The following is a 19,150-nucleotide window of genomic DNA, read 5'->3' as shown; positions in this document are numbered from 1 at the left end:
TGGTTCTTATAAATGTCTATTCATATGATGGTTTGTGTGTGTCATTTGAAAACAAATTTCCATTTTGAAAAGAAATAACATTGTTTTGAATGTAAAGTTGCATTTTGCAGGAGAATTGAGGGGTTTTGTCCATTGTGTGAGTGTTTTTGGATTTGTGTGTAGAGTTCTGAGAATATGAGGCATGCTTTCAGAAAATGTGTGTAAACAATTGAGAAAAACTGTATTATAAAATAACAAGATGTTACACACTCCTGTACAGTAGGTGGCCGTATGCACCTTAAAGTTGTTTGCAATCCGCCAGTAACCAAGAGAAGAAGTATTACAGAGGAAGTAAATTGTCCGGTTGTTGCTTAATTCACAGCTTCACATGAGCGCCCGTTAAAACCAAACAGTGCTTCCTCCTTTGCCACCAAATGTGGCAGTGAGACCTTATATTAAGAACATGTCAACAGCGATGAACTTCGGAACCAAGACGTTCCGACCCCGTCCACCGGACAAAGGAGCATTTCCCTTGGATCATTTCGGTAAGTGATTGAGCGCATTCACCATTGAGTTTTGAGTAACAAGCTGTCACAATTTCTGCGTCCCAATTCGCCAATACTATTCCCTAAAATTATGTTTTCGTGAATAAAAAGTACAAGTTATACTGCCTTAAAATGTGGAACAATATTAAATCTGTCGTGGTCATAAATAACACCATTTGAATTTGGTTGAAGTTGGTTAAAACATTTAACAATAAAAACTTGAGACATTTTACAGCATTTTGAACAACCATATTTCACACACCATTTTTCCTATCACATGCCTGTGTATCCCAATTTCATGATAAATACAACACTTACTGTGGGTGATTATTTTGTTCTATTTTTTATATGGTTGGGTATATCAGTAAAGAGTCTCTCTAATGTGTATATTCTTTTCAATTATTATTTTTTTTTTGAGCCATTATAATCAAGGTTTTTAGCTTGTCCCTCAATTTATTGTCCACCCTGTTATGACATAATATTATAAAGCTGCCATCACTTCTTTGGAGGGAAAACAACTTGGGGAAAATCCTCTATTATTTTTATTGTCTATTTTTTTTTTTTTTTTACCATTTTCTTCTTTCAAATTTGATGTGGTCAACATTAGGACGTCCACCTTGAAAAATGAAAAAAGTAGAAAATCTGTTTTAAAAGTACAAATTTAAAGACCATTCTTTATATCATTCTATGTTAGCTTGTTTTTGCACAGACTGATTTTAGGTCAGAATGTCCACTCTGTTAGTGTCCACCCTGTTAATTCAGAAGACCTAACAGATTGGACACTGAGAGTCTACATAGTGATTGTGAAAGTAATTTATGTTTAAAGTTGAAGAAGTGTATTTAAAGTTATTTGGCAATGTTTTACATATTGTTTCCCATCTTAAATCCAGTTCAAACTAAAGTAATAATGTAACTGGTTTTATGTGAGAGAAATCATCCATCCATCCATCCATCCATCTATTCTTTATACAACTTGTCCACCCTGTTATTATTTTGTCCACTCTATCACTTTGTACACGTATGCAGCCTCGCACGCTAGGGGTTGAACAACTTTGAATTTTTTAGAGTCGACATTAATGTGATGATAGTCGAGTCAACGTCGACTAGTCGCTGATGTCATTATTGAACAAATAAGCCTGAACCTTGAGCTGAAACACGGGTTTTCTTGCAGTGTGATATAGGACAGCACTGCTCATATTAATCGTTTAATTTGATAAAACTATGTACATTTGTCCATATACACACAGGAAGTGAAAGGTCTTTGCAACAACCTGACAAAATAAAAGTTTGGTATAACTTGAAATAACAGAAATGATTGTACAGTAGAGTGTACTTTGACTTATAATAATAATAATAATACCGTTTATTAAAACGCACACAAACTCATTTAAATTATTACAGAAATTGCGCAGTTACAGGCACATTATTATTATTATTATTATTATTATTAATTGTATTAAATAATTACATTTACATTTGATTACATTTTAAACTAAATCATTAGCTTTATAAACTGATTTGATTACCTTTTTTTTTTAAATGATTTTTTTTTTTTGTCCTTACAATGTTTGCTCCTGACAGTAAATTAAGCCATAATAAAAGTCCAGTGGAAAAAAAAACGTGATATACCGTGAAACCACCAGAATCTTAAAAAAAACTGTGATACAGATTTTTGGTCAAACCGCCCAGCACCAGATCAGCGTGATTGATATTCAAAATGGTAAGCAAGTGCTGTATGGAGCTAGAAATATGACATAATGATCTGAATTTGAATTGTGTTAATCTGAATTATTTGAAAAGTGTAATCTAACAAAATTGAATATTATGTTGAATTTTACATAGTTCTGAATTTGAATTTTTAAATATTGAATCTTGAACATTTGAAATTTAACACATCTGAAATGTTTTTGTCGAAATTGTATAGACATGTATTTTAAACAGCAGATATTTTGTTCTGGATTAATAGACTGGAAATATTCTGTTTTTTAAAAATATAGAAATTTGGAACATCGAATTCAATATTCTAAAATTCAAAAAATCAGAAAATCAGATCTTACAGAAAGTACAGAAAACACAAACGGTCTAATCATAGACTGTAAAAAATGCGTTACATGGCACTTTAAAAATGGATAGTTTAGTTCGATTACGGATATTTCACGTCATGTTCGAATGCATATTCTAATATCGAATAAAAAGTGACAGCCCTAATGTATATAGCCTATTGTACATATAAGGAAAAATAAATTTGCTTTTTTAGCACTATTTTAAACTTTCCTGGGGTTAAATTATATGTGCTTGCATTCATTAATATTCCCTTGTGTGTGCTTATACAAGTATCATTAAACATATTAGGATATAAGTTATTAACGTTTTAAAATTTCACATTTAAAGAAATCTAGTGTTTGATCATGTCTAAAAATGTATTCAAATGCAAAACCTAAAAATAAATAAACAGTTATGATCTGCAATACTTTTTTGAGCAACTAGAATAGATAGGCCATGTCATGTATATTTATTAAAGAGCCATACAGGCACCTATTGGGTAAACCATGGCATTACAAATGAAATGTATTATTTTTCCAGCCAAAAAATGACTCTAATTTGCCTCTTTGCATTGGAATTCTCTATTTTAACCTTAACTACTACACTAATTGTAATATAAATAAGAAAAATATTAGAAGAAAAATATTTTGATTCATTAAATTGTCATTAATGGACCAAAATTATTGCACAAATAGGAGGCCTATTTAATACCAAAAGATCGCCTCAAAGTATTTAATATGCACACTATGCTGTACTGTTTACCAAAAATTGCTGCAAATACCTGTATAGTGAATCTGATTCAAATGTATTGACAGCGTTGGTTTGTGTAGAACTATTGAGAGCTCCGTGAACCATGTGACTGTGTGCGCCGCCGGGAGATGAGAGCATGTCGCAACTCTGTTTTTCAACGCCTCTGGCTTTAACTGTTATGTCACATTAGCGCCAAAACGCTATTTATTGTTTGAATTTCGTATTAAAACTTAAAAAAATGTAAAAGCTTAGACTTTGTTTCATATCAAAAGCAGGTTTGGCAATTTGAGAGCGAGAGATGCTCGTGAGTGACAGAGAGAAGGAGGGAGAGCAGGGAAAGGAAGTGCAGCTGAACGAATACGCTGCATGTTTTAAATAGCGTTTATAAACCCCATAAAAAAACATGTTAAATACATAGACAGTAAAATAAATGGACACAGCGACCCCATAGACTTCAACTCAGAAAATTGAAGTCAGTTAGAAGCACTCACTTCCCGATGACTGAGCGTACTGCGCAGCCTCACACTGAGCTTGACGACGTAGATGTGACGTGAGCAACCTGTCTGACAGTTCTAAGACTTCTAGTAGTTGTGCAAAGTGAATTCTGAATCACCGAATCTTGTAGAGACAGAGAGAGTGAGCAGGAGCAACTTTTGATGAATGAAGCAGGATTTGCGACATCTCTATCGGCGTTTATGCCTCCATGTCCCCCCCGATTGCCTCATAGATAGTAGGGTTGTGCCGATGGACGATATCATCATCATTAAAAACTTTGCAGGGATTGCCCTGAAAATTAAATTGAGAATATAACTAATGCATATATTCTATTTTAAATACTGTAGTCTATGCCAGATATAGCCTACATTTTGAAATAATAAACGAGGCTCAGACATCCATTTCAAGCATGCGTGTTTCTTTCAGCGCTTCCGTCAGTGAAACAACACACCACAGCCTGTTAAATATTTAAACAATTATCAGTAAATAATGGTAACCTAAAGAATATAAGAAAATTAAATATTATTAAAAAAAAAAAAAATTTATTTCCCCTCAATGATGCGTCCCCTCCGCTCTGCTCGAGATCACGAGCTGGATAGACACCTTCTCAAATATCTTCGTCTTCATGTTTTCTCATGATCTTGCAAAGCCACACTTGTTGAAAAAGGTCTGAAGAGCGAATTTTATCTTCCACAGGGTAAAGACATTTAAGCTATGTTTGATTATTCACTGCCAGAGAAAACGAAAGTAAAATGGGCTGGCCTGTGTGTGTGAAATGCGCTATTCAAATAAACTTGACTCGCCTTACCAAGTCTAATAACAAGCACAAACTGTGTTAAATAAAATTAAGTAAAAAGGTAGCCTATTCGTCCTACAATGTTTTTTTACTTTCCCACAGTAAAGGACGTGAATGGGTATAATAGACTTAATTAGGCTATAAACAAACGAAAGGAAGAAACGTTTATAATTCCTTGCGAAATGGGTGCGACGCGAGTGAAGATTTGAGAAAAGAAACGAGATGTCCATGTGGGATAAAATGGACTAACGTTAGGCCTATTGTTAAAATTCACGGAAATCGCAAAACAGAATAAAAAAGCTGACAAATCTTAAACTGGGCTCAGCCTACCTCTCTCATTCGGCATGAATCCATTCATGGCTGCGAATTTATTTCCTTTGTAAACAAAGCTTTGTGCTTCACTCTGTATTCACGTAAAACCGCATTAACATACAAAACACTGACGAAATTATAGTTTTGAAGTAGAAAATGGTATTTATGTAAAGAGATATATTAAAATAAAAAGTGCACAACTCTTCTTAAGTGGAAGGAAGCTACTTTTTTCCCCTCACGTGCAACTTAGCGCGGATTAGTCATTATTTGGGTTAGAAAAATAACGAAATTATATCGTTTTTAAGTAGAAAATAGTATTTATGTAAAGAGATGGTAAAATACAGATATAGTAAATTATATATTTGTATTAATAAAAAAACGACGATATCATCGTCCATCACGATGTTTTACTGTAAACATCGTCAACTGCCAATTTAGGAGACATCGCCCAACCCTAATAGATAGTAAAAGATTGCCTGCGAGCTTCTCCTCGAGTCTATACGGTACAGCGCTATTCTGTACCACTAGTACCGCTATTCTGTACGGAGTCGCGTGGTTATGACGCTTTCGTTAGCCTATGTTTTACAAAAACAACTTCTACGGGGCGATAGTGTAAGATACAAGGTAATGGAGCATTTTATACATTGTCGTGTTTGTTTAGAAATAAACAATGGACAAATGGAGTCTTTAAACGCCTCAGATGTAAAGATATTCGCTGTCAAAGTGAGGCCAAAATGAATGGGAGTCAATGGGATGCTAACAGCAGGTGATGGCTTGGTTAGCAATGGCTGTCCCTATGGAAGGTACGCTTTCCGGGGGCTGGATTACCCCCTTGGTTAAATAGCGTCCGGTGTTGATTCTGTGGCGCACCGCCACGAATTAGTCTGTGTGGAAAACACTGCTGTATGACTTCTTATGTGGAGTACAAAAGACATTCCTAATGGGAGGAAAAAAAAACACTTTTCTCACATATAATTTCAAAAAATATTCTTAAATTTTCCATAGAAGAAAGTCATACTGGTTTTAAATACAATGAAGGTGACAATTAAAATTTTCGTGTAGAATATCCCTTTAAAATGGGTCCACAAAAACATAGGCTAACACGTTGTCTGTTCTTTAAGAATATGTTGCACTGTGGTGACAATTATTTTGAACGTTAAGTGCAAGATGGCGCCGCGGAATGCAGCCTCGGTATGGAGCTATTCAGCTATTGTGTTGTTTTTGTTCGTTTGTTCTGCGTTTAGTCATTCTTTTCCGATCAGTTTCACCAAAGACGAACTACTGGACATTAGGAAACACACACCAGACAACATTTCTGCAGTTTTTGATTATTCTGACGTTTTGTTTGATATCCTCGTCGGAGCCGCAGCTGTGCCTTTAAAACGCGCGGCCAGACGCAGACGTGGAAAGCGAGCCGGTATGCTGGTTAAACTCCGCGCGCGCGGCTTTCGCACTGCACTCCCTGGTATTCATCTTGCGAATCTCCGATCCCTTCCTAACAAAACGGACAAACTTCTTCTCCTCACCCGCATTAACAAAGATTTTTCAAACTCTGCTGCACTGTGCTTCACTGAAACCTGGCAGAGTGAAGCCATCCCGGACAATGCAATATATCTGCCGGGTTTCCAGCTGTTCCGAGCGGATCGCATCGCGGAACTAACAGGCAAAACAAGAGGTGGTGGATTGCGTTTCTACATTAACGAAAGTTGGTGTTCAGATGTAAAAATGCTGAAGATGTGCTCTCCTAATCTAGAGGCCCACTTCATAAACTGTAAACCTTTCTACTCGCCGCGGGAGTTTTCCTCGTTCATTCTCGTGAATGTGTACATCCCTCCAGACGCGTGTGTGAGTGCGGCGCTACAACAGCTGGCTGAACAAATAGCTGAAACTGAACAAAGGAGTAGATATATAAGCACCTTCTGTCATGTTGATTGATTGCGACCTTTGACCTTCCACGCCCCCTTTGCCATGGACCCCCCACATCGTTCCCCTCCCCCACGTTTCACCTTGACCACCCACGTCGCTGTCACCTGTGACCTTGTGTATCCTCCGGGGAGCGATATGATCTTTGAGGCCTCATATTTGAAATAGCGATGCCAGGGTATGTCCTCTAGGACAGCAATGTGAAGAATGATTGTTTTGAACTTTGACACGACTATTTGAGGGGTGATTTCGGGGTTGCATCTGCGGGACACATGAGAGGCTGGTGCATTCCAACACGGGACATTTTTTTCACAGAGGAGTAAGGCCCGAAAATTGTCATTAAGCCGAAGCACAATATGCACACTCACACACACGCTCACACGCACACACACACACACACACATTGTAAAATGTGCAGTTGGCTTTATAAAAGATTGTATTTCTATTAAATGTGATGAATATAAACAAAATATATAATATTACATTGTATAATAACAATTATCATACTAAAATGCACTGAAACAGGCCAGATAAAATCATTCTCTCTGTCTTTCCAAGAGAACATCACACGTCCAGTGGGGGTGTGAAATTTGACTCAGTGGGGCAGGAATCAGGGGGACACAGTCTATGGTGGAACTTTTGCCCAGAGAAAATGTTTTTTAGAGCCAAAATAAAATCTTTAAAAGTTAATACATTCATTAAGTCTCTATCTTCCTATAAGAGTGCTTTATCCAACATCTGACGCCCTATGATTTTTAAATCCAACATAAAGTATAATTTTACTAAACAGGGAATGTTCCATTACTTTATAATGTTTTAGAGCTTATTTCTACAAAGATTCAAATAAATAATGATAAATTGTATGATTTAAAAAAAAGCAATAGTTGTTTTGTGTTAGTGTTTTGTGTTTGGCATCGCCTCAAACAATAGTCTTATATAGTTTTCTATCTTTAAGAAATTATGAAATATATATTACACACAATAATGTAAATACATTGAATGATTAATTTACAAAAGGAAATGCTCTTTATAAAATCTATCTCACTGTCTCTCTCTCACACGTCCAGGGGGTGTAAAACCCTGCTGAAATGTGATACAGTCAGCATTGGGGCAGGGAACAAACTGTGGGACATGTTGGGTTTCCATGTTTTATGAAGACTTTCCATAGACATCATGATTTCCCTACTGTAATCTATCCCAAATGCACCTAAACACGGCCCCTCACAGAAATCTTTTTGCATTTTTACATTTTCAATAAATAAATCAATAAAAAATGTATATAATTTATAAGCTGATTTGCACATGGGGTTAATTTTGTTCAGTGGGGGAAAATGTGTTGTATTACTACCATTATGGCCACATTTAGTCCCCACAACGTTAGGGGATACCACACACACACACACACACACACACACACACACACACACACACACACACACACACACACACACACACACACACACATACAAATTGGTTCCATAAAATTACCTTTTCTCTATTTTAAATGAATTGATTAAAAATAAAATTTAATCCACAATGAGTATTAACAAATAACTTACTAAAATAATTTTTTCATACTTTATAATCATAATCATAACCACTTTTAGTTATAGTTTTAGCTAAATATAATAATAAATATATAAATAATAATAAATAAATATGAAAATACCTTACATTTTTTCAGAGAGATATAGTTCTTTTTGAAATTATAAAAAGCAAATATTTTAACCTGTATCAAACTAAACAACAAGAACAAAGTTAGCAAACGCCTTTCCAGAGCCAATGTTGTTCGTACTCATTTTATTTCAAAGCCTAATCTTAAAAGTTTAAATTAGATCTAAATTAAATATTTAAAGTTTTAATAAAATGTTATCTAGAAGACTGATGTATAAAGATAGCATCTGATGCCCAATGATTTTGTGCTTAAATCCATCATAAACCATAATTTTTTTTCTAAACAGAGCCCAGTACATAATGTTAAATATTATTTCTACAAAGATTCAAGCCGGTCTTGATTAATAACGCTTAACCATGTATGAACCCCATGCAATGAAACATTTTAACAAAGTTTGTCACAAATAAACAGAATTTGGTTCAATAAATTTAATTTGTTTTAAAAGATTATTAGTCAAATAAGTTTGAGACGTATCTTTAAGAAAATCCCCACACATGTCCTCAGCAATCATTAGTGATAGCTTCAGGGTAGGGTGATGGGGTGATTTGAAGACCAGGGGCCTCATTTATAAACGTTGCGTACGCACAAAAGAAGGCGTACGCCGCTCTCTACGTAATAATTGGTATTTATAAAAAGCAAACTTGACGGGAAAATGTGCGGTCCTTCACGCAAGCTCTGACCCAGGCGTACGCACAAAAACGGGTGAAATGAGAAATGGCGACACCGTCGGCAGATGGAAGAAACACGTGAAAGTGTGTGAAACTGTAGACCATTGTGTAAAAGAAATGGCAACACTGCCTCTCATAAATAACATGAAGACTTCACAAAGCAAGTCTTACAATTAACAGCCTACACGAACACCCGTTTGATCGATCTGCAGTGTAAAACAAACAAAATCAAACGGAATTTACAACAGAAATGCAAATTAACACATATTTGCAAAAAGAAAAGTGAAATATGTTCTGCAATAATATTGGCATGTTATGCAATTCATCCTCATAAATAATATGGTAAACAGAACGAAATAAGTTGCAAAACTGATATTCTCGTCAATGTGTCCGTCTGGCGGAGCAGATATAGATTCAAATAGGAAGACAGATAGATAGATAATTAGGGAGATATATAGATAAATAGATAGATTGATGTATTCCTTGTCCACTGGGGAAAGTTGTTTTCATAGTAAACATTTCTTCATCAGCTACGGAATCATGGTATTCATGCATATGCCTTTAGTTTGTTTTATTTTTGATAAAATAACGTATAACGTATGTCTCAACCATTCAGAAAGCTGCAAGACTTTCCATTTGCACTGAACTATAGCCTATTTCCCATTTCCACGTAGATTATAACCGACATCTGTAGCTTGTCAGATGCAATTAAATGGATGGAAATAAAATGCCCCATCACAATAACAATGACGCACAATGGCTGATCTTGCGCTCTTAGAAGATGTGGCAAATGGAAGGAGTCGGAGTGAACGCATCTTCAGACAGCAAGAAGACTTGCTGGCAAACGAGGACACACTCAGGCGATGGTGCGCTAGACGCTTTTTTGCCTCGACTTTGATGTCCGACCATTTTTTTTTTATTTCGGCCACGGTCCGAGGTTGTGAGGCTACAGCATTTACGGCGTCTGCAACCTTTTGCCACTCAAGTGCCTTTTTGGCATTAGTAGGCCTAATGCCCACACTGTGCCCTCCAAAACAACATTTTTCTCATCTTTTCCACCTCGCCAACGATAACTTCTACTTCACATTGAGTGAGGTTACGTTTTTTTTATTTCAAATGTGGCAAATGTGTTTGCCATGATTTCATCTCTGTGTTTGCCATGATTTCGCAATCGATGAATATTAACTTGGGGGCGTTTCGCGGACTATTTATAGGCAACTATGGGCGTGACACGAAGCCGCAAAAGCTACGCTACATTTAGAATTGATTGTGATTTATTAAGGGAAAACTGCGTAGGATGTGCGTGCGCACGGTTTTATAAATCCGAATATTTCTGTGCGTACGCACGTCCTATGTTTCATCCGTACGCCACTTCTGACGCAAATCCTACGCAAAGTTTTATAAATGAGGCCCCAGCTGGTCCTCTGTGGTCAATGACACAGCAGAAGTAAAGCTTGTCTTGAGTGAATATTTAATTTTACTCGTCTCATGTCTAATGTGGCGTTCACACCGGACGCGATTCGCGCGAATAATTAGCGTTAATCGCGCGAAGGAGGACGCGTGTGACATTCACTGCACAACAGATGCGAATTCGCGTCATGGGCGGGGCTTCCGCCAGCAGCTCGTCTCGTTGAGAAATGGCTGACATGGGCTGTGTTTACATGTCTTTTTTTTTGTTCATATCTACTGTTAATGTGTGACAAAACGTAGTTTTAAGACTTTTTCAGTCGATAATGTAGTTGTTTAAAGCTCAAATCTGTGGTTTATTTACATAAACAGTGCCTATTTGAACATTTTATCTGCCGTTGTCGGAGCTGTGAGCTCCAGCGGACAGCGCGCTCAGCGCACGTGAAAGCCGGCGAGGGCAACCTTTCCTCGGCCAGTCCTTCTGCTGTCTACCGCTGGCTTTGATGTCTCTGTGGTGTGTCTCGAGCTATAATTCGTCTTCTAACGGCCGATCTTTGGTCTCATGGATCTATAATTTGTTCCCTGGCAAATCGTTTAGGCTGAGGGCAAAGATAAGTTTCATTACTTTATATTTTAGGCTATAACTGTACGTTGCAGTTGTAACGTTAGCCTAGCACTGACTTTGAATGTTTGACTGCATTGTTTGCTTTATTTCATGTATAGCTTGTTATACATTACTTATACTTTTGTATTATTGATCATACATAAACTTGCATTTAACAAAAAGAGACTGGGTTGTGTTTCATGTCATTTAATGTTATCACAGTGATAATCATATTGTCTGAACCAGATATTAATATACAGATTTTCTCCTCATTGTTGTCACTACTAGAGCAAGCTCCTGATTGGTTAACGGCGCGAAATATCCGCCAAAGTTCAGATTTTTCAACTTGAGCGTTTCACGCGATTCGCGCAAATCGCACGTTCAAAACGCTCAATTCGCGTCCTTCGCGCCGCCTCAATCGCGCGAATCTCGCCGCAGAATGCCATTTCGCGTCTCTGCATTGACTTAACATGTAAATCACTCGCGCGAATCACGTCCGGTGTGAACGCACCATAAGCATGATCTTACTTTAAATATTAACTGGTCATATTTTACACTACTATAATATTTGACATTTTGTGGAAGCCATGATCTAGGATTGCATGTACAAGTTGTATATGATTTTACTTTTCTTGTGTCTTCCAAACTGGCCTTTATCATTGCGGAAACATACCCTTTACTGAAAATATACTATTGGTTATCTACTCAAAAATACGGTGAATTTTACAAATGTAACCTTATGTTGATGAGACAGTTTGTCTGTTGACCAGCATGAACAGACTTTGGAGAGAGCTGATGATTTGGAGAGAGCCCAAAACGATTTTGCAGGGTATTAAAGACCCTACAATGTTGTTGTTGTTTTTTTGTCAACCTGGGGCCTGTTCTTCATACGTTGCTTATTACATCTGAGATGATTTGACAGATCCCAGATCTTTTAATCGTGATAACTGATCTCTGGCTAATTTGGTTCTTCAAACGAATTTGCGGATTGGATTAAAATATCTGGATTAAATGATCCAAGATCACTGCGCGTTCTTGTGTTCCCTGAAGAGGGCAGATGCATCGATACTCGAAACCACGATCAGCAATGCAGCAATTGGCTGGCGTCAAGACAGCAACATAATGACATCATATAATTAAAAAAGCCACCTGGCAAAAAACTTGACAAATTATACAATAAAAACCCCACGAATTTCTGGACCTTTATAAGGAAACAGCCAAACCAACATAAAAGTTATAATAGATAAATGATAAATGTTTTTTGTTTTTTTAACATGATTACCAATTATTTATATTCACGATTTTATACAGTATTTGTACACCCTTTACATTTTTATTTCAATGTTGTAATTTAATTTTTAATTCAATTTGGAGCAGATTTGTAACGTGACAGTATTAAAGTTTCTTAAGGGTCAAGATCAAATTATCTGCATCTCTTGCGCTGCATCAAGCCACTCCCATAACATCTGTGATCACTTAAATTAATGCACGGCTCAGAGTAACTGTACGACATGTGTGTAAACCTCCAATAAAATTATAAAGTAATTATTCCATCACAAATAAATCGCTCAATCAAGTGGCTGTGTCTATATTATTATATACAACATTATAATATTATATACATTCTCATATACATATACAATTTAACATTTTTATATTATTATTATTATTTAAAATTATTATTATTGCCCCTGGTTCAGTAATGAACTCTTGTAATAAAGTAGCAGTGGCTGGGACAGATTTTAAGTATCACCTCAAGATGCAATCTAATCCTGTTTACATGAAATAAGCCTGCTCATGAGCAGGTTTAAGCTTACGGACCTGTTACTATGACAGCAAGTCCAGGATGAGCTTCGAAGAACCAAACAATCCGAGATCATGTCAAATCGTCAACAATCAAATCCAGCTAACTGAGTTAGCGACGTACGAAGAACGGGCCCCTGGTAAATTTACACATGCGAGGTCTTCTGAAGTCGTGACTTCCAGGGTCAGTGGGTCTTTTGAGAATATTTGCTTTACCTTAAATCCAAAGATTTAGCTGTTGGTTTAATATTTTCAAAGTTTCAGGTGTGTTACAATCATGCAGTACAAGGATTCAGATGAAACCAAACAGAGTATGTTTCAACATGTTATCACTTATCATCACTTATCAACTTTATTTACATAGCGCTTTTCACAAAGTAGATTGTTTCAAAGCAGCTTTACAGTGTTAAACAGGAAAATAATGCAGCATAATTTTATTCAGCCGCATAGCCACTCCGGAAAAAACGCTGATGTTATCAGCCCATCTCAACCATCACACAGCGACAGTGTGGGCTTTAGATCAATAATTCGATCAGTAATTTAGTTTAAATGGTTAATTTAGTTTATTATTTAGATTTATTTCGATGTTTATTTGAAAAATTTAGTGTCCCCAACTGAGCACGCCAAGCCAGAGGCAACAGTGGCAAGGAAACCAAAACCCCATCAGGTGACCTAATGGGGAAAAATAAACCTTGGGAGAAACCAGGCTCAGTCGGGGTGCCAGTTCTCCTCTGGCCAATTAACAAACAGCGTATGATTATTATTATTATTCTGGCAGCTTTACAGCTCAGAGGTCATAATAGATCAGAATATTCGAGGGACCGGGGGCAACATGCTGGAGACGGGTTTATTGAGGATGATGTTGATTAAATAATTATTAAAGTGCAATATTCGAATGATCGGAGGCAACACGCCGGAGACGGGTTTATTGAGGATGACATAACGATTTAAGTATTATTTAATTGTAATATTCGAACAATCTCAGTCAACACGCCGGAGACGGGTTTATTGAGATGCCGTGTCGATGAGGCAGTTGCAGGGGGAGTCTAATCACGGTCTCTGCAGACACTTCGGGGTCCTGTGTTGGTCTTCTCTGGGTGCAGGTCCACCATCTGATCTGGATACGGCCCGGATCCGGCTGACTGCAGTAAACCTCGGGATAAAACAGAGACTATCATTAGCGTAGATGCCATTCTTCTGATGATGTAACGAGTACATCAGGTGTTATGGGAAGTGTTCCCAGTTCCGGCTGACCTAGTTAATGTAGCCTAACAATCATTTCATTGAAAAAGTGTTTTATGTGTATGCCACAGTAAAGAGATGTGTTTTTAGTCTAGATTTAAACTGACAGAGTGTGTCTGCTTCCCGAACAATGTTAGGAAGACTGTTCCAGAGTTTTGGAGCTAAATAGGAAAAGGATCGACCGCCTGCAGTTGATTTGGATATTCTCGGTATTATCAACTGGCCAGAATTTTGAGACCGCAGTTGACGTGATGGAGTATAATATGTTAAGAGCTCGCTCAAGTATTGGGGAGCTAAACCATTTAGTGCTTTGTAAGTAATAAGTAAGATTTTAAAATGTATGCGATGTTTAATAGGCAGCCAGTGCAGTGTTGACAGAACTGGGCTAATATGGTCATACTTCCTGGTTCTAGTAAGAACTCGAGCTGCTGCGTTTTGGACCAGCTGGAGTTTATTTATTAAGCGAGCAGGGCAACCACCCAGTAGAGCATTACAATAATCTAGCCTTGAGGTCATGAACGCATGAGCTAACTGTTCAGCATTTTGCATTGAGAGCATGTGCCGTAATTTAGATATATTTTTAAGATGGTAGAAAGCAGTTTTACAGATGCTAGAGACGTGGCTTTCAAACGAAAGATTGGTATCAAAGAGCACACCCAGGTTCCTCACTGACGACGAGGACTTGACAGAGCAGCCATCAAGTGTTAGACAGTATTCTAGGCTACTACTTGTGGAGCTTTTTTGTCCAATAATTAAAAATTCAGTTTTTTCTGAATTGAGTTGCAGGAAATTACCGGTCATCCAATGTTTTATATCAGCTATGCATTCCGTTAATCTTGTGAATTGGTAAGTTTCTTCAGGGCGTGAAGAAATATAGAGCTGAGTATCGTCAGCATAACAATGAAAACTAACGCCATGCTTCCTAATGATATCTCCCAGTGGTAGCATGTACAGGGTGAAGAGTAGCGGTCCTAGCACTGAGCCTTGTGGTACTCCATACTGAACTTGCGATCGGTGTGACATATCTTCATTTACTACTACAAACTGATAACGGTCGCATAGGTATGATTTAAACCATGATAATGCAATTCCACTAATACCTACATAATTTTCGAGTTTATTCAAAAGAATGTTGTGGTCGACAGTATCAAATGCAGCGCTAAGATCGAGTAACACTAATAGAGAGATACAGCCACGATCAGATGATAAGAGTAAATCATTTGTAACTCTGATGAGAGCAGTCTCAGTGCTATGATACGGTCTAAATCCTGACTGGAAATCCTCACAGATACCATTTCTTTCTAAAAAGGAACATAATTGTGAAGACACTGCCTTTTCAAGTATTTTTGACAGAAAGGGTAGATTTGAGATTGGTCTATAATTGACTAAATCTGTAGGATCAAGTTGCGGTTTTTTAATAAGTGGTTTAATAATAGCCAACTTAAAAGTTTTCGGTACATATCCTAATGACAAAGATGAATTAATGATATTAAGAAGAGGATCTATGACCTCTGGTAGCATCTCTTTTAATAGCCTAGTCGGTATAGGGTCGAGCATACATGTTGTCGATTTTGATGATTTAACGAGTTTAGCCAATTCTTCTTCTCCTATAGCATTGAATGAGTGTAATTCTTCCTCAGTGACACTACAATGCTCTGTCTGATGTGATGCTGTAGTAGATGGCTGCATGGTTAAAAAAAATTTCCTAATATTATCAATCTTACATGTGAAGAAGTTCATAAAGTCATTACTGCTGTGCTGTTTACAATCATCAGAAGTTGAAGCTTTATTTTTGGTTAATTTAGCCACTGTATCGAATAAATACCTTGGGTTGTGTTTGTTTTCTTCCAAGAGAGTTGAGAAATAAGCAGATCTAGCAGTTTTTACGGCCTTTCTGTATGTGATCATGTGCTCTTTCCACGAATTACGAAATGCCTCTAATTTTGTTTTCTTCCAGCTGCGCTCCATTTTTCTGGCTGCTGTTTTTTAGGCCCGGGTGTGCTCGTTGTACCACGGCGTTGGACTATTTTCTTTAATCTTCTTTAAGCGCAGAGGAGCAACTGTGTCTAAAGTACTGGAAAAGAGAGAGTCGATAGTTTCTGTTGCAACATCGAGTTCTTCTATACTATCTGGGATGCTGAGCAGATGATACTGATGAGGGAGATTATTTAAAAAGCAATCTTTAGTAGCGGCAGTGATTGTCCTGCCATTTTTTAAGCGAGGGGGCGGCTTTGCAACCTTAGCTAAATTAAGTATACATGATACTAAGTAATGATCTGAGATGTCATCGCTCTGCTGCAGAATTTCAACGGTATCAACATTTATTCCATGTGACAATATTAGGTCTAAAGTATGATTATGGCGATGAGTGGCTCCTGACACGTGTTGCCTAACTCCAATAGAGTTTAGTGTGTCTTTAAATGCTAATCCCAATACGTCTTTTCCGTTGTCTACATGGATATTAAAATCACCAACAATTAGTACTTTATCTACGGCCAGTACTAACTCTGATAGAAAATCAGCAAATTCTTTGATAAAGTCTGTATTATGCCCTGGTGGCCTGTATACAGTAGCAAACACAAATGTTGAACGGGTTTTATCATGTACACTACATAGCGTTACATAAAGCACCAAAACTTCGAAGGAATTATATTTGAAACTAGACTTCTGAGTAATACTGAAGATATTATTATAAATTACAGCAACCCCTCCCCCTTTACCTTTCAGATGCGGCTCATGTTTATAACAATAATCTTGGGGGGTGGACTCATTTAAGGTAATGTAGTCGTCAGGTTTTAGCCAGGTTTCTGTCAAACAGAGCACATCTAGATTATTATCTGTAATAATATCATTAACAATAAGCGCTTTTGGGGAAAGGGATCTAATATTCAGCAACCCAAGCTTTATCAATTGTTCATCTGTATTATATCTTTTGTTTATTTGTTGGACGTCAATTAAATTTTTACTGTTGAATGGTTTTGATGTTTTTTTTGTATTTACTAATTCGGGGAACAGACACAGTCTCTATATGATAATATCTAGGTGAAAGAGTCTCTATGTGCTGGGATTTATCTGACTCCGGTAACGTGAGACAGCTAGCAGACGGTCGGTTTAGCCAGTTTGTCTGCTTCCTGACCTGGGCCCTAGTGAGTCAAGGTTTAGCTCTAAGACTATGTGCCAAATTACTAGAGAGAAGAGCGGCACCACCCCAAGAGGGATGGATGCCATCCTTCTTCAACAGGTCAGGTCTGCCCCAAAAACTTTTCCAATTGTCTATGAACCCTATGTTATTTTGCAGACACCACTTAGACAACCAGCCATTGAGTGATGATAGTCTGCTAACTATCTCATCACTCCTTTTTACAGGGAGTGGTCCAGAACAAAAAACAGCCTCAGACATCGTACTAGCGAGTTCACACACCTCTTTAATGTTAATTTTGGTGATCTCCGACTGGCGAAGTCGAACATCATTAGTGCCGACGTGAATAATAATCTTAGAGAATTTACGATTAGCTTTAGCCAGCACTTTTAAATTTGCTTTGATGTCAGGTGCTCTGGCTCCCGGTAAACAAGTGACTATGGTGGCTGGTGTCTCTATCTTCACGTTCCGTGTAATAGAATCGCCAATGACTAGGGCACTTTCAACAGGATACTCAGTGGGTGCTGCACTGAGAGGGGAGAACCTGTTTGTTGTTCTAACTGGAACGGAAAAGCGGTTCTTTGGTCTGCGACTATGCTGCCTCACTGTTACCCAGTTTCCCTGCTGCGAGGGCCCTGCAGCCGGAACCGAAGAATGTACAGAGTTCACTAAGCTATTCGCATCCAAATCAGTGTCTAAAACTGTTACATCCTCACTACTCTCAGATAAAGTATGGATGCGTGTTTCTAATTCTGAAATCTTCTCCGTCAGCCTAACTATCTCCTTACATTTATCAAATGTGAAGCCCTGTTCGCTAGCGGAGAAGCCTACACTAAACATGCGACATGCAGTGCAGGTGATAATGACAGGAGAAGACATGACTTACCGTGTTTGTTGATTAATCCAACTTACCACTTACCACAATCGTTTTCTGGACACAATTTACTAATCCAAGTTATGAACTCAGAAAAAGGGAGACCCGGGTGCAGAGATAACAAGCTAACAGGCTAGCGAAATGCTAACGTGTGATGGTGATTTAGATTAAAAGCTAGCGATGTCAAATTTAACGTGATAGGCAATTTTTAAACAATGTATGGTGATGAGTAAGTTATATTTAGCAGTAGAAGAAAGAGGAAATATCAAAATAAAGATTCAAACGTAAGCAAGGCTCTACAGAGCTACAGACTTGAGCTACAGAGCAACAGACACAGCAGGCAGACAGGAGCAATCGATCAGGCAGCAATATTTGTTATACAATATTTGTACTCTAGTATCACACTTGCTATTTTTAATAGTCTTTACTAGTGCCTAATGCATTATAATCCAGATGATAACCAGCTAAATTGATTCAGCTGTTTATTACCACTGTCTTTATTATTTTTGGCACAAATAAATAGATGTTGATTAAAGCTTACATCATTGCCCTTTCCCTACAGATAAAATCCAAACATGTTCTTTATAGGAATTATGTGTGCACAAAAACTCTCTGTAAATTCAAGAGGCCTAGAGAAAGAAAACAGTGACATTGTTTAAGAAAAGATGTCATAGTGCATACAGAAAATCCAATTTATTGTGATAGGTATTTTTTTCCCTTCCCTAGGCTTAGTCATATTATCAATATCACTGATCGCATTTTATTTGTCAGACTGTATATGGTTTTAGGTGAAGATTCCGATCTTGTTGTTATCAGTGCAAGTTCATGCAAATCATCACTTTTGTGATGAATTCACTTTAAGCATAATTTTTAATTGTATGACTAAACTTTTTTT

The 19,150-nt window shown here is 37.4% G+C and overlaps 1 protein-coding gene across 1 annotated transcript in view; it reads left to right on the top strand.

The window, feature by feature from the left end:
- The first annotated feature begins 307 nt into the window (after positions 1-307).
- cox19 (cytochrome c oxidase assembly factor COX19) overlaps positions 308-19,150 on the top strand; it is a 67,606-nt gene continuing 48,763 nt past the window's right edge. Inside the window, exon 1 of the mRNA XM_079801201.1 lies at positions 308-524. Coding sequence (XP_079657327.1) covers positions 443-524 — 82 coding nt within the window. The 5' untranslated portion in view covers positions 308-442. The remainder of the gene's footprint in view (positions 525-19,150) is intronic.

Source organism: Gobio gobio (assembly GCF_949357685.1).
Source record: "Gobio gobio genome assembly, chromosome: 20".
Classification (NCBI taxonomy): Eukaryota; Metazoa; Chordata; class Actinopteri; order Cypriniformes; family Gobionidae; genus Gobio; species Gobio gobio.
Note: the sequence above shows the minus strand (reverse complement) of the source record. Positions and strands in the feature narration are given on the sequence as shown.